The 13,502-nt window shown below is 40.3% G+C and overlaps 1 protein-coding gene across 2 annotated transcripts in view; it reads left to right on the top strand.

Annotated features, from left to right (window-relative positions):
- Window positions 1-11,540, top strand: part of SPAST (spastin) — a 60,314-nt gene extending 48,774 nt beyond the window's left edge. The window contains exons 12-16 of one of the 2 annotated variants that reach the window (XM_075862902.1): window positions 706-748; window positions 4,199-4,278; window positions 4,398-4,468; window positions 9,088-9,128; window positions 10,401-11,540. In XM_075862902.1, coding sequence (XP_075719017.1) covers window positions 706-748; window positions 4,199-4,278; window positions 4,398-4,468; window positions 9,088-9,128; window positions 10,401-10,523 — 358 coding nt within the window. In that variant the 3' untranslated portion in view covers window positions 10,524-11,540. The remainder of the gene's footprint in view (window positions 1-705; window positions 749-4,198; window positions 4,279-4,397; window positions 4,469-9,087; window positions 9,129-10,400) is intronic. The other variant, XM_075862901.1, reaches the window with a different exon arrangement.
- Window positions 11,541-13,502: the final 1,962 nt, after the last annotated feature.

Below are 13,502 nucleotides of genomic sequence, written 5' to 3'. Positions count from 1 at the left end.
TTTTAACGAAGTAATGCTATATATGATCTACATGGCTAAAGTTGCTATAGGGTAGTGTTATAACTGGTAAAAGGGGTCGTATAGACAAATAATATATTTTGATATGTAATATCTGGAGGAAACCCGTACATATAAAGTAAAAAATAAATGAATGGGGGTGGGTTTGGTGTGAAGTGTAAGTGAAAGCTCAGCGGTTAGGTCTGTATGTGCTCTCAGACCCCTGGAGAGAACTACACAAAACAGTCAGTATTGTATTCTCATATGGATAGACCGACTAATTGTGTAATGACGTATAGTAGTCATAGCTGAGTGCACCCCAACAGCCACACACACAAAGCGTGTACGTTTTACTTATTCTATTATTTAACTTAATGGGTTTCAAATTCGGTTCTGATCAATTACATATTTCTTTATGGGGGGGTCGGAGCTCTGTTTTTTTCTATTACCGAGCTTCAGATCCACTGCCTTCTTTCAGGTGCCATAGCAGTAAACTCGCCATAAAGGCAAAGATTCCCCCCTCATCTGGCGAGCAATAAACGTATAATTACCATTAACGATTTAGAGTTTTTTTTTTTTTTTGTTTTTTTTTTAACAGAGCTATAAGTGTTTTGATAGATGAAGCAGATTTGGATAATGACATTAAATACTTACTGTATTGATGATATTGTTACTAGTAGGTTTCTTACTAAATCGTTGTATTTGCAGGAGATTCACTAAAAGGGTTTACGTCTCCTTACCAAATGAAGAGGTATGAAAAAATATTTTCTTGCTTTTTAGGGTTCGTTCACATATGTCTGGCTCTCCAGTTTTTTTTTTTTTTTCCCCACTTTTAGTGTAGTACAAAAGCGTTTGAGCGCTGGAGGGAAACTGATGATGAAGCTGATCCCATAATTTCCTATGGGGTCAGTCTTTTGTCTGGGGGGCGTCAATGTTGCCAGATGTCTCTGAGCCTACGTTACGTGCGAAGTAGAAAATGCTTAAATGTTCGGCGAGGGCTCTCTAGAGGTTTTTGATTAATTACTGGGACTTGTGATAATTCGTGATATACAAATTATTCTTTTGTATAAGAAGGATCTAGTTTGAGCAGGGGGTGGGATTGGGCGAACTGGGAGGGTGTTCAATGTTCTTTTCATGTATGTAAAATGTTAATTAAAAAAAATTATTTGATACAGAAATGTTTGGTGCGGATGGGTGGGCTTTAAGACATTTACAGTGCTGGCATGGTGCGGGCTCAGGAGCCCAGCCGTGATTGGAGCTAGCTCTGATTCGGCCTTCAAACCTCTAAGAGGCTATGGTCAATGGTGACATCTAGCAATTAAACAGAGGGGGATGTCATTACGTCGGCACGATTATTAGTACCATCAGGCCCTGCCCGAGGCAGCAGTATCGAATCGTATCTTACAAGCAATCAAACAATCGCACAGTGTAGTTTCCTAGTAAAACTATATTTTATTTTTCTTTAATAAAAATAATTCAAGTATAAGAAAAGTAAAGAACCGATATTTTCCCCCGTAAAATAACTTTTTTATGGTCAAATATTAAGGAATAAAAGAACTAGACAGATTTGTCGTGTCCCTAAAGTCACAAACTTTCAAATGACATTATTGAAGTCAATAGGAGGGGGAATCTACCTGCCGACGGCAGGAATAATTTCGCGGCAGATTTTGCTGCGGGACCTGCCACGCACAATCCGCCGTGTGAACATAGCCTAAGGGTATGTTCACACAGAGATTTTGCAGGCTGAAATATCTGCTTCAAAATTCCCTCAGGAATTTTGAGGCAGATTTTGACCTGCCTGCACTTTCTTTGCTGCGATTTTTGCGGGAGGCAATTTTAGCCGTTTTTTTGGCATGGTTTCCACATCAAGAACCGCACCAAAAAACTGTGTGAACTAGGCCTTAAAGGAACAGTGTCACCAACATTTATTTTTTTATATCAGTTTTATGTTAGGGTTTTATTAAAAACGTTTATGTGTTTGTGTGTTACTTTTTTCTATTTTTACACTTTTTCTTCCCTATGGGGGCTGCCATTTTTTTTTCCATTTCTGTATGTGTCGATTAACGACACATACAGACATGGAATACGGCAGCTCCAGTCCCATAGGGACTGCGAACGGGGCCCGTTCCATCCACTATGGTGTACGCCGTGTGTGTGGGAACGGCGCATGCGCCGCTCCCACACAGTCAAATTTGAAATGCGCGCCGTCCGGCGCCATTTTCCTTTGGACCGGAAGTCGCGGCCGGGCAGTAAGATTACTACTTCCGGTCGCGGCTTCCGGACTTCTGCACATGGAGCAGCGGCAGCAGACGGAGCGGACGGACCGGAGGGAGCGGCGGCGACTGGAGCAGCTAAGTGATTTCTATGTATGTTCGTGTTTCAGTGTGTTTTACTAGTGTATGTAAACCTTCTACACTGTGTGTTAGCTCAAAAAATGGCGACACACAGTGTAGGAGGTTAGACCGTTCAAACCCCTCGTTTCTCCCGGCACTAGCCAGGATAAAGGAGGGGGGGATTCTGAGAGCTCAATAGAGCGAGGGATTTTTTCCTAATTTTGCAGCATAAAGCAATGTAGTTGCTTTACCACATGCAATGCTGCAATTTTGGGAATTGCTCCATCTAGTGACCAGTGCTGGGAAATATTATAAATTGAATCCAATTTATAATATTTCCTGACTCGTGAAAAAAATTAGAACAATGTTTAATCACCTACACACTAATTGTTTAACTAAAAAAACCAAAACATGTTTTGCTGGCAACACATTCCCTTTAAATTATCAGAGGAGGGGGTCCCTGTGGATGCACGCTAGAGGTTGTGACTGAGGCGTAAGGTATGTTTAAAATTTCCTCCCCCTCTTTATTGTTTTGTCAGCAGTTTTGAGGCCTCAGAACTGCTGACTGACTTCAAGGGGTTAAATGGAACCTAAGCAATTTTTTTCCCCGTTTTTACTCAATGCCTTTCATGAGCCATAACTTTCTATTTTTTTTTTCTGTCACTGGTGTGGTGGGAAGGCTTGTTTTTTGTGGAAGGAGTTGTATTTTTTACTGCCACCATTTAAAGTACTATATAATGTACTGGAAAACAAAAAAAAAAAAAGAAATTCTATGTGGGGTGGAATTGGGAAAAAACAGTTTCGTCCGTTTTCTTTAGAGTTTCGTTTTTACGTCTTTCATCGTGCAGTAAAAACTATTACGGTGATACCAAATTGATATTTTTTTTTAATGTTTTACTCTTTTTTGCAAAGAAAAAAAAAGTTATAGCTTTTAGAATGAGCAGTGTGAGGACTTATTTTTTTGCATCACAAGCTGTTTTTTTGTTTTTGTAAGAATAAAGATTGAAAAAATAAACAAAAAGGCTCTTGGAATGCGACAATGAAAAAATTGCCTAAAGGGGTTTTGTGGTCCTATAGAACGTTTCCCTAACTAAAACGAACACACTGAAGATTTTTTCGAATGTACCTGTAACAATTTTATTTTTAATTTTTATCCTTTCACCCCGCTTTGCCGGGCGGTCACGTGACGCCCATCTACGGCTCTCAGTGCTACCGCTGATGTCACATTCATTATTTTCTTTCGGCACCCAGTGGAGGCCAGCGTCACTTCTGACGTGCGCTCCACAGCCAGTCTAGGGGGTTGGGCCTCTTCCTTCTCTTTAGTAGTGCTGTCGCCGGAGGACTTCCGGCACTACAAGGCGGGACTTGGGGCGGACCTCACAATCCTGACTGGGCGAGCCCCGATCCTTTTTGGTCAGGCAGTGTACAGTGAGGTTGGATGTACTGCCGGACTGTGGGCAGGGGTAAAACGCCTATCTGTGCTGTAGCATGTGTGGGTGTAAGTGTAGTAAGATCATACCATGCATGCTCAGCCTCCGATGCAGCATTGTAAGTGCTGTGTACAGAAGGCGCTGGAGGTAAACAATGCACCAGGCTGAAGGAAAAAGTGGAAAAATGTACTTTAGGGCAACTAAGGAAAGTGATGAGGATGTTTTTGGAAATTTGACTGACACCAGAAAACCCCTTAAAGGCCAAAACTGGCTGCGTCTGTTAACTTTTTTATTTTTTTTATATAATTTTTTTTAATGCATGAGTGAATGGGGAGGTGTAAATTGGGCCTTAGCTATTGCTATAATTTACTGTAGCACTGTCATTTATTAAACAAAATGAATATTTTTAACTTGGATAAAACTTTATTTTTTATGCAGACGAGGCTGCTGCTTCTGCAGAATCTCTTAAGCAAACAAGGGAACCCACTTACACAGAAAGAATTGACACAGTTGGCTAGGTAAGTCTTATGATAGTCTAGAAGTTGTACAGAGCTCTGTTTTATATCATGTAACTTACAAATCCTGATTGGAATTTTCCCTACTAAATCAATCTAATAAGTTGTTTTTTTCCTGATAGACTGGCTGAAGGATATTCTGGGAGTGATATAACGGCATTGGCGAAAGATGCGGCTCTTGGACCAATAAGAGGTAAGTGGATGTTTGTATGTCGCAATTTCTTTGTCTTAACCCCTAGGCGCACAGGTACGTACAGTTACTGCGCAGTTCCCGGTGTACACTGTCAGCGATAGTGTGCACCGGGAACCTGGAGGCCAGCTGACACTCCACTGTATGCCGATCAGTGGCTTATTTCCGCTGATTTCGGCAATTAACCCCATAATTGCGGTGATCGATTGAAATCGCTGCAATTTCGAGGTTTCCAGCATATCGGCAGACCTCACAATGAAATCGATGGCTAGCATGGCGACCAAGTAATGGCCTCCGTGGCTGCCATGTACGGAAGCCTATTAGGACCAGCCTCCTGATGGACTTCCTGTCAGAGTGACAGGACGTCACTGCCGTTCGCGATGCCCACTGTCGGCGACCGTGTCCCTGACAGCTGACACTCCACTTTTGCCGATCAGCCGCTCATTGCCGCTGATTTAGTCAATTAACCCGTTAAATGTGGAGCTCGATTGCGATCTCCGCAAGTAGGGGGTTTGTAGCACATCAGCAGCCCCCATGCAATTGTGGGGGCTGCTGATGCTTGTGATGGCACCCGGGGGCCAGACAACGGCCTCCGGGTCTGCCATGTATGCAAGCCTATGAGGATCAGCCTCTGGTTGGTCCTGTAGACTGTCAGAGTGACTGTGACGTCACACTGACAGTTGGAATACATTACACTACCTAGGTAGTGTAATGTATTGTAGCAGCGCTCAGAGCTGCAGGTCAAAAAAAAAAGTGTAAAAAGTAAAGAAAAAAGTTGTTAAATGTTTTACAAAAGTGTAAAAATAAAAGTTTTTTTTTTTCTTATAATAAGCCTTATTATAGGAAAAAAATGAAACCGTTAAACAGTACACATATTTGGTATCACCATGTTCGTAACGACCCAATCGATAAAACTATAATGTTATTTTTACCGCACGGTGAATGCCGCAAAAAAAAAAAAAAACTAAAAACAATGCCAGAATCACAATTTTTTTGGTCACCACCCCTTCCAAAATATAGAATAAAAAGTGATCAAAAAGTCGCATGTACCCCAAAATAGTACCAATAAAAACTACAACTCATCCCGCAAAAAAACAAGCCCTTACACCGCTTTTTTGACTGAAAAATAAAAAAGTTATGCTTCTCAGAATATGGTGACACAAAAAATTAATTATTTTATAAAGAAGTGATTTTATTGTGCAAAAGCTGCAAAACATAAAAAAAACTATATACATATGGTATCGCCGTAATCGTACCGACCCACAGAATAAAGTAAAATTGTCATTTATAGCGCATTATGAACGCCGTAAGAAATATAGAATTTAAAACGCCCAAATCACTGTTTTTTGGTCACCAAAGCTCTAAATAAAATGTAATAAAAAGTGATCAAAAAGTTGTATGTACCAAAAAATGGTACCAATAAAAACTACAGCTCGTACTGGCAAAAATAAGCCCTCAAACCGCTCAATTCATGGAAAAATAAAAAAGTTATGGCGTTTGGAAGGCGGGGAGTGAAAAACTAAAATGGAAAAGCAAAAAAGGATCAGTCCTGCAAAGGTTAATTGATTTCTATTGAAAAAATAAATTTTTACCACATGTGGGGTATTGTCGTACTCGGGAGAGATTGCGTTACAAATTTAGGGCGACTTTTTCTCCTTTAGCTCTTGTGAAAATGAAAAAATTTTCATGTGGACAAAAATTTTTATATTAATTTTCACGGCCCAATTCTACTAAATTCTGCAAAGACCTGTGTGGTATAAATGCTAACTATACCCCTAGAAAAATACCTTGAGGGGTGTAGTTTCCCAAATGGGGTCACTTTTGGGGTGTTTCCACTGTTTTGTTCCCTCCAGGGCGTTGCAATCGCGACATGGCACTAAAAACCAATCCAGCAAAATCTGTGCTCCAAAATCCAAATGGCGCTCCCTCCATTCTGAGCCCTGCTGTGGGTCCAAACAGCAGTTTATTACTACATATTGGGTATTTCCGTAATCGGGAGAAATTGCTTTACAAATGTTGGGGTACATTTTTTTCTTTATTCCTTGTAAATATTACAAATTTCTATGTTTTTTCAGAAAAAAAGTAGATTTTCTTTTTCACAGACTAACTCCAATAAATAAACCAAAATACCTGTGGGGTCAAAGTGCTAACTATACCCCTAGATAAATTCCTTGAGGGGTGTAGTTTCCAAAATGCGGTCACTTTTGGGGTGTTTCCACTGTTTTGGCACCACAAGACCTCTTCAAACCTGACATGGTGCCTAAAATATAATCTAAAAATAAGCAGGCCCCAAAATCCTGTAGGTGCCCTTTTGCTTCTGAGGCCGGTGTTTCGGTCCATTAGGGCACACGGGCCACATGTGGGATATTCCTAAAAACTGCAGGACCTGGACAATAAATATTGAGTTGCGTTTCTCTGGTTAAACCTTTTGTGTTACACAATTTTTTTTATTACAAATGAATTTCGGCAAAGAAAAATATGCAATGTTAAATACCTTTTGTGTCAAAAAAGACAAAAGTATAGAAGGTGTGATACCTTTATTGGCTAACCATAAAAGTTCTATATGAAGCTTTCAGAGCACGGAGGCTCCTTCTTCAGGCAGTTTACAAATGAATGACTTCGAAAAAAGCACAACATTTAGATGTTACAGAAAAATGAAATTTGTAAATTTCCCCTGTACTTTGCTTTATTTCCTGTGAAACGCGTAAAGGGTTAAGAAACTTTCTGAATGCTGTTTTGAGGGGTGCAGTTTTTAAAATGGGGTGATTTATTGGGGGATTCTAAGTACAATATGTCACGAGAAAACAATCTCAATCGCTTGGATAGGTAAAAGCATTCCCAAGTTATTACCACATAAAGTGACACACTTGTCAGATTTGAAAAAATCGGCTGTGCCACAAGGCCAAAACCGGCTGCGTCCTAAAGGGGGTTAACAGACTACGTTGTCGTCGTTCTGCTATTCCTCCTGGAAATGAATAACCGACTACTGGGCGTGGCCATTCCCCTTGTAAATAGGGTGTGTCCTTGATACTGTCAGTACTGATTGAGCAGTGTCAGTGTGTTCTAGGAAAAAAGGCTTCAGGATTGTTATTCTATGGGGAATGCAAGGATTTACTAAAACAGACGTGTCCGGAGAGCTATCATAGCCTTATTTAAGCATTAACTTTCACTTGGCTTGTACATTGCTTATCAGCGGACACTTTAATTTACTGAGAAACTTTTTTTTTTTTGGGGAAGGATTTGAAATAAATTATCTTATACAAAGATATATAAAAAGATGCACTAACGTTTTCTTTTCTTATTCTGCAACATCTAAATTATTAGTGTAGTAAACCTCTGTATTCTTTATAATTTGGTTACATAAATAGGGGGCGAAAAAGTGTTTTGTACCCATGATTTTTTTTTAAGCTCTGTTTTATTGTATACAATATACAAATGACAATTATAATCGTAATAGACAGTACAGAGGATACAAAAAGCCGTACTAATAAACAGAAACCTGTGACAATAACCATAACAGTCCTGCTCCAAAACATTTCACATTTTAGCCAAGAGTTTTAGGGCCTGTTCACATCAGAGTTCGCTTTCCGTTCTGGGGTTCCGACAGAGGTTTCCTTCGGGTGAACCCCACGACGGAAAGTGAAAGTGAAATCACAGCTTCCGTTTCAGTCCCCATTGATATCAATGGTGACGGAAACATCGGTAATGGTTTCCGTTCGTCACCATTCCGGCAGTCTTCAGTTTTAACGACGGAATCAATAGTGGAGTGGACTGCGCTATTGATTCCACCGGAAAACCGGAAACCTGCCGGATTGGTGACGAACGGAAACCATTAGCAATGTTTCCGTCACTATTGATATCAATGGGGACTGAAACGGAAGCTGTGGTTTCACTTTCCGTTGCAGGGTTTACCTGATGGAAACCTCAGACGGAACCCAGGAACGGAAAGCGAAAGCTGATGTGAACAGGCCCTTACATAGATAAAGAGGAATAATCCAAAGTAGAACAAACAAAGTCACCTCACGCAGGTGGGAAAAGGTACATGAAAATATATAAATTATATAAAAGAGGTAACAAAAAAAAAAATTAAATGAAAGAATCCGGCATGAAGCAAGGCATGAATCAGAACAGGATATGGTACATAATCGGAAGCAAATCAATCACACAATGCGTCTTGCGGTAAGGAAGCTCGAAGGTCGCCCACACTAAAGGAGAGGTATGAGGAGATGAGCACCAACCTCCCCAGACATTCATAAACCTCCTGTTTATACACCAAATCTTCATATGGGAGTATAGAATTGGCTATTTTTTTCCAATGGGAAGTAGTATATATCGTATTTTGGCCCTACACTATACATGTCCATTGGGTTCCATTAGCCCAGCAGTGGCCAAAGGAGTGTCCTTTTGGCCTCTGGTGGGCTGGTTTAGTCAGTATACCTTCTTTTTTAAGGATCGAATAGCGTAGTTAACTGCGCTTTTCCATCCCGTCGGATCTTGTGGGGGGGGGGGGGGGGGGGATTGTATTCCACGTGGTATAGGCTTTTCTTATAACTGTTCTTGTGTGTAAATTTGTTTTCTACAATGGATTAATGCTAATTTATTTATTCTTTTTTTGTTTGTAGAGCTAAAACCTGAGCAGGTGAAAAATATGTCGGCTAGTGAGGCAAGTCTGCTGCATGTGTAGCAGTGTCTTAGTCTTTTTGAGATGCATAAGTTGGATTTTCATTATGTCTTGTATGTAATTTATTTAAATAGATGCTGGTGGTCTTCTAAACAATACCTTTAAAGGCAACCTGTCACCAGCATTTCACCTATTAAACCAGCAGTACCTGGTGGAAGTGGGTGAAAAATTATTTTGATGTAACCTTTTAATTATCTTCTAACTCGGCTCTGTACTTTTTTAGTCTTCTATTTTTTGTGTTCCTGCACTGTATGCTAATAAGCATAAGTCATATCTATTCCTCAAGCCTTTCCGAGTTACTTTTGATTGCCAGCTTCTCGCCTCCCTTGAGCACACACTAAGTCCCGGGCTTGCACATCGATGTTCTGGTGCGTGCGCCCAATGGTACTCAATATGCGGCGAATGCGCAGTAGCTAGATTTGAGGCCTGGACGAAGCAGGGAAGGGTAATGGATCATACACGACTGACACATGCGCGCTATCTCAGAGATTTTGGCATTCAGGGCGGACCAGTTTGCGGCGGTGGGCGGGCATAAGGAAAGGAACGAACGAGACTGCCGGATTATTACCATAAAAGGCGCAAAATGTTTGTAGACCGTTACTTACGGTCGGAGAAGGAGTTTAGGAGAGGTGATGACGGCAATTAACTTTTGACCGCAGTGGCCGGTATCAGTATTGAGAGAAAGGAGAGCACCACCCCCCCCCCCCACTGTATGAGGAAATCACACACTCCTCAGCATCAGTGTGAGGACAAGGGAGAAGAGATCCCTCATAGGCTGTAGAAGAAGAAAGCAGAACCGGAATGAAGCTGTGCTAATACATGTGATCTAGTGAAGGCAGAAAGATCCTGGACTCACAGAGCTCTCATCCAGCATGTATTACTCGGAGGAGCGTGTCCACATGAGAAGTGTGATACTAGGAGCAGGTTGTAAACAATTAGTTTTTTTTGTTTTTTGTTTTTTTTTTTTAACTCCAGCTACATGAAGAAATATATATATATATATATATATATATATATATATATATATATATATAATGTGTGTGTGTTTGCACGTTATAGGTGTCCATAGGCTTTAATAATCTAATGGTGACCATAACCTTTTAGACCTCAATGCACAAACAATATGCCCTCTGTAGACCTTGTTTATTCTCACTTTGAAAATTAGAGTCGGAACATTATAATGGGTTAACACTTGTTACCTATTATGTTGTGCTATGCATTATACTAATAAGTGTTCTTTTTTGCTTTTGCCAGATGCGGAACATCAAATTTTCTGACTTTCAGAATTCTTTGAAGAAGATAAAGTGCAGTGTGAGTTCTTCTACACTGGAGTCTTACATCCGATGGAATAAAGAATTTGGTGACACGACAGTATGAAAGTCAGAACTGTGTCAAAGAGTTCATAGACCAGCATGCTCATTGTCAAGACTTGACACGTGAAGCCTTCGGCAATGCGTACATTTCCAAATGGAAACAAAATAAGAGAAGAAAAACTTGAAACGCGTGCACTAAATCTCTAGAAGTCTAATGCTAAAAAATGGAAACTTTGGAAATGGGAATATTAACCAGACATTTTTACTTGTAGATTGCAGTTTTACTCATGGTATTTCTTGTTGGCCAGATGGAACTGGAAGAAGAAATCTCCATGTGCTCAGAAGTAATATTTAAATGGGGTAGTGGCAACCTTCTTGTGAAATGATGAGCTCACGTGCGCCGAGGAATTGCATAGATGAAGACCTGTGCCTCGAGTTCACGTTCTTCTGTGCCTGCCCTTTGTAATAATCTGATTCCTTGTACACTCCTGGTTGTTTACTAACTGACTTTTTTTGTAAATGTACATTAGTTTCTGTTGGGAAAGCAAAGACTGTGGTTCAAGATTTAGCACCACTTTCTGTCGTGCCAAAAGGAAAATTTTTGGGGGTACAACATACCAAGATGATTAAAAGCACATGAAAAAACCTGAAGCAGCCGGCTTTCTTTGTTATCATCACTGCGCGGTGTAGTCTTCTTTTGTAATGTATTTAAACAAAAGCATTTGGTACAGTATTATATAATTCTAGCATCTCTAAAACCATTCTTGAGAATGTGTCAACCAAATATTTGGAGAATGGTGCTAGTTCAAATCCTCAAACTTCACTTTTAAGAATGTGTTCTTCGGTTTCTTTTTGCCTATCTCCGCCAGGTGGAATGTTTTGGAATTTTAAAGGGTTTTCCCATGAAGGGCGTTTATTACATATCCACTGGATATGTCATAAATGTAAGATAGATGTGGGTCCCACCTCTGGGACATGCACCTATCTCTAGAACAGGGCCCCCTAAACCCCAGTCTAGCTTTTTGTGCTCACGCTGACTCCCGGCCACTTCCTGATTACATGGTCTGGAGTTACGGAAACCGTGTAACTCGCTGATCTACGTTGTTTCTGTAACTCCCATAGTAGTGAATGGCAGTTACGGAAGCAGCGTAGCCTGCGAGCTATGCTGTTTCCATAACTACTATTCAGTTCTATGGGAGTTACCGAAACAGCGTAGATCAGCGAGTTACGCTGTTTTCGTAACTCCTGACCATGTAATCAGTAGGTGGTCGAGGAGCAGCGTGAGCACACAAAGCTAGAACGGGGTTTAGAGGGCCCCGTTCTGGAGTTAGGTGGGACCCGCATCTATTTGTGACTGTGGATATGTCATACGTGTCCTTCATGGGAAAACCCCTTTAACTTATAAGCAGGTGGACTTCATGACTTTTTTTTTTTGTTTGTTTGTGTGGAATATACTTCTATTAAACCTCTGAGGAGTCTTATCATGTTAATGATGTAATGAAAACAATGTGCTAAACTACTGACCTATAATAAGCTGCAACGGGTTTGATATTTTTAGATGGCTTGTATATTGAAATAAAGAGGAAATATGTTGCTTTCCTGGCAAAGACAAGCGCTTACTAAGAAATATATTTCTTTATAACCCTGTTGAAGTTCAACCATGTTTAAAGGTATGTTCACCCGCAGTAGCAAAATACGTCTGAAAATACGGAGCTGTTTTCGCCTGAAAACAGCTCCTGATTTTTAGACTTTTTTTAACAATTCGCGTTTTTCGCTGCATATTTTACGGACGTTATTGGAGCTGTTTTTTCAACGGAGTGAATGCAAAACGGCTCCCAAGAAGTGACATGCACTTTGACGCTTGCGTCTTTTTACGCGCCGTCTTTTGACGGCGATGCGTAAAATTACACCTCGTGGGAACAGAACATCGTAAAACCCATTGAAAGCAATGGGCAGATGTTTGTAGGCGTCATGGAGCCGTTTTTTTCAGGCGTAATTCGAGGCGTAAAATGCCCGAATTACATCTGAAAACACTGCGTGTGAACATACCCTTAGAAGGACGACAAACCTTGTATTTCTTTTCAAGCACGTGTTTCTTCAAATCAGTAGTCGTCGTCCCCCCTCCCACCCATTGATGCAATATTGATTCTCTTATTTATGTATTTTTTTTTTCTTTGAATTATGGGATGTCTCTGGTCTAAATTAATATATGTAAAGCATGGTGAAACTAATGTTTTGTCTTTTGTAGTGATCTACGATCTGCTCAAGAGGTCACATTTCAAGAGGATTCACAATAAAAACAGATGGGCAAATTGTGTTTTCTGTGTTCCGCTAGACTGCTGAAGGGGATGTCAAGTTTTTTACAAAAGCACATCTAGACCCTCATGCAGAAGGAAAAAAAAGGCCTTGTTGCTCATAGTAAACTAAGTGCAAGTAAGAAAACTATAAGGGGCACTTAAAGATGAATCAGAGACTCCTGTTGGTTGCAGTCGGTAACAGCCGCTTTTTCCTATGATATTATTTTGATATGACACTTCTAATGCTTTTGTAATATAATAGTTCAAAATAAAGTAGTGCTCTTCCGCTACCAATCCAGTTGCTGCATTCATTTTCCAAAGGGCCTCTGAAAAAAAATGAGGATTTCCATCCGGTTGCCTTTGTCTTCTACTTTTCCCTTACACTAGTATAATATTTTTTTTTCAGTTTTCATTTGTTATAGGTTACAAAGTCTCCAGGAACTCTAACTTCACATTACTTCACTTGTACCAGTAGTCGGGCATTAGAAAGCCAATTCAAGAAGGGTCCTTACATGGGCTGATAAATTGCCTGCAACGATTGATGTTTGGGATAGCAAGTCAATCGGCGCTTATTTCCATTGCTTATAGTTGGACCACGTGTTATGTTTATATGGGTCAATGATCATACGATCATTTTGTTCCTGAACGATCATTCGTCCGGTTGTCGTCCCTTGTAATAGGCCCGTAGATAAGATTACTATGGCAGACAAAAAATAAATAAAATGATGTACATGTGAAAGTATCTT

The sequence above is a fragment of the Rhinoderma darwinii genome, chromosome 4 (assembly GCF_050947455.1).
Source record: "Rhinoderma darwinii isolate aRhiDar2 chromosome 4, aRhiDar2.hap1, whole genome shotgun sequence".
NCBI classification, from domain to species: Eukaryota; Metazoa; Chordata; class Amphibia; order Anura; family Rhinodermatidae; genus Rhinoderma; species Rhinoderma darwinii.
This window is presented reverse-complemented; position numbering and strand designations above follow the sequence as displayed.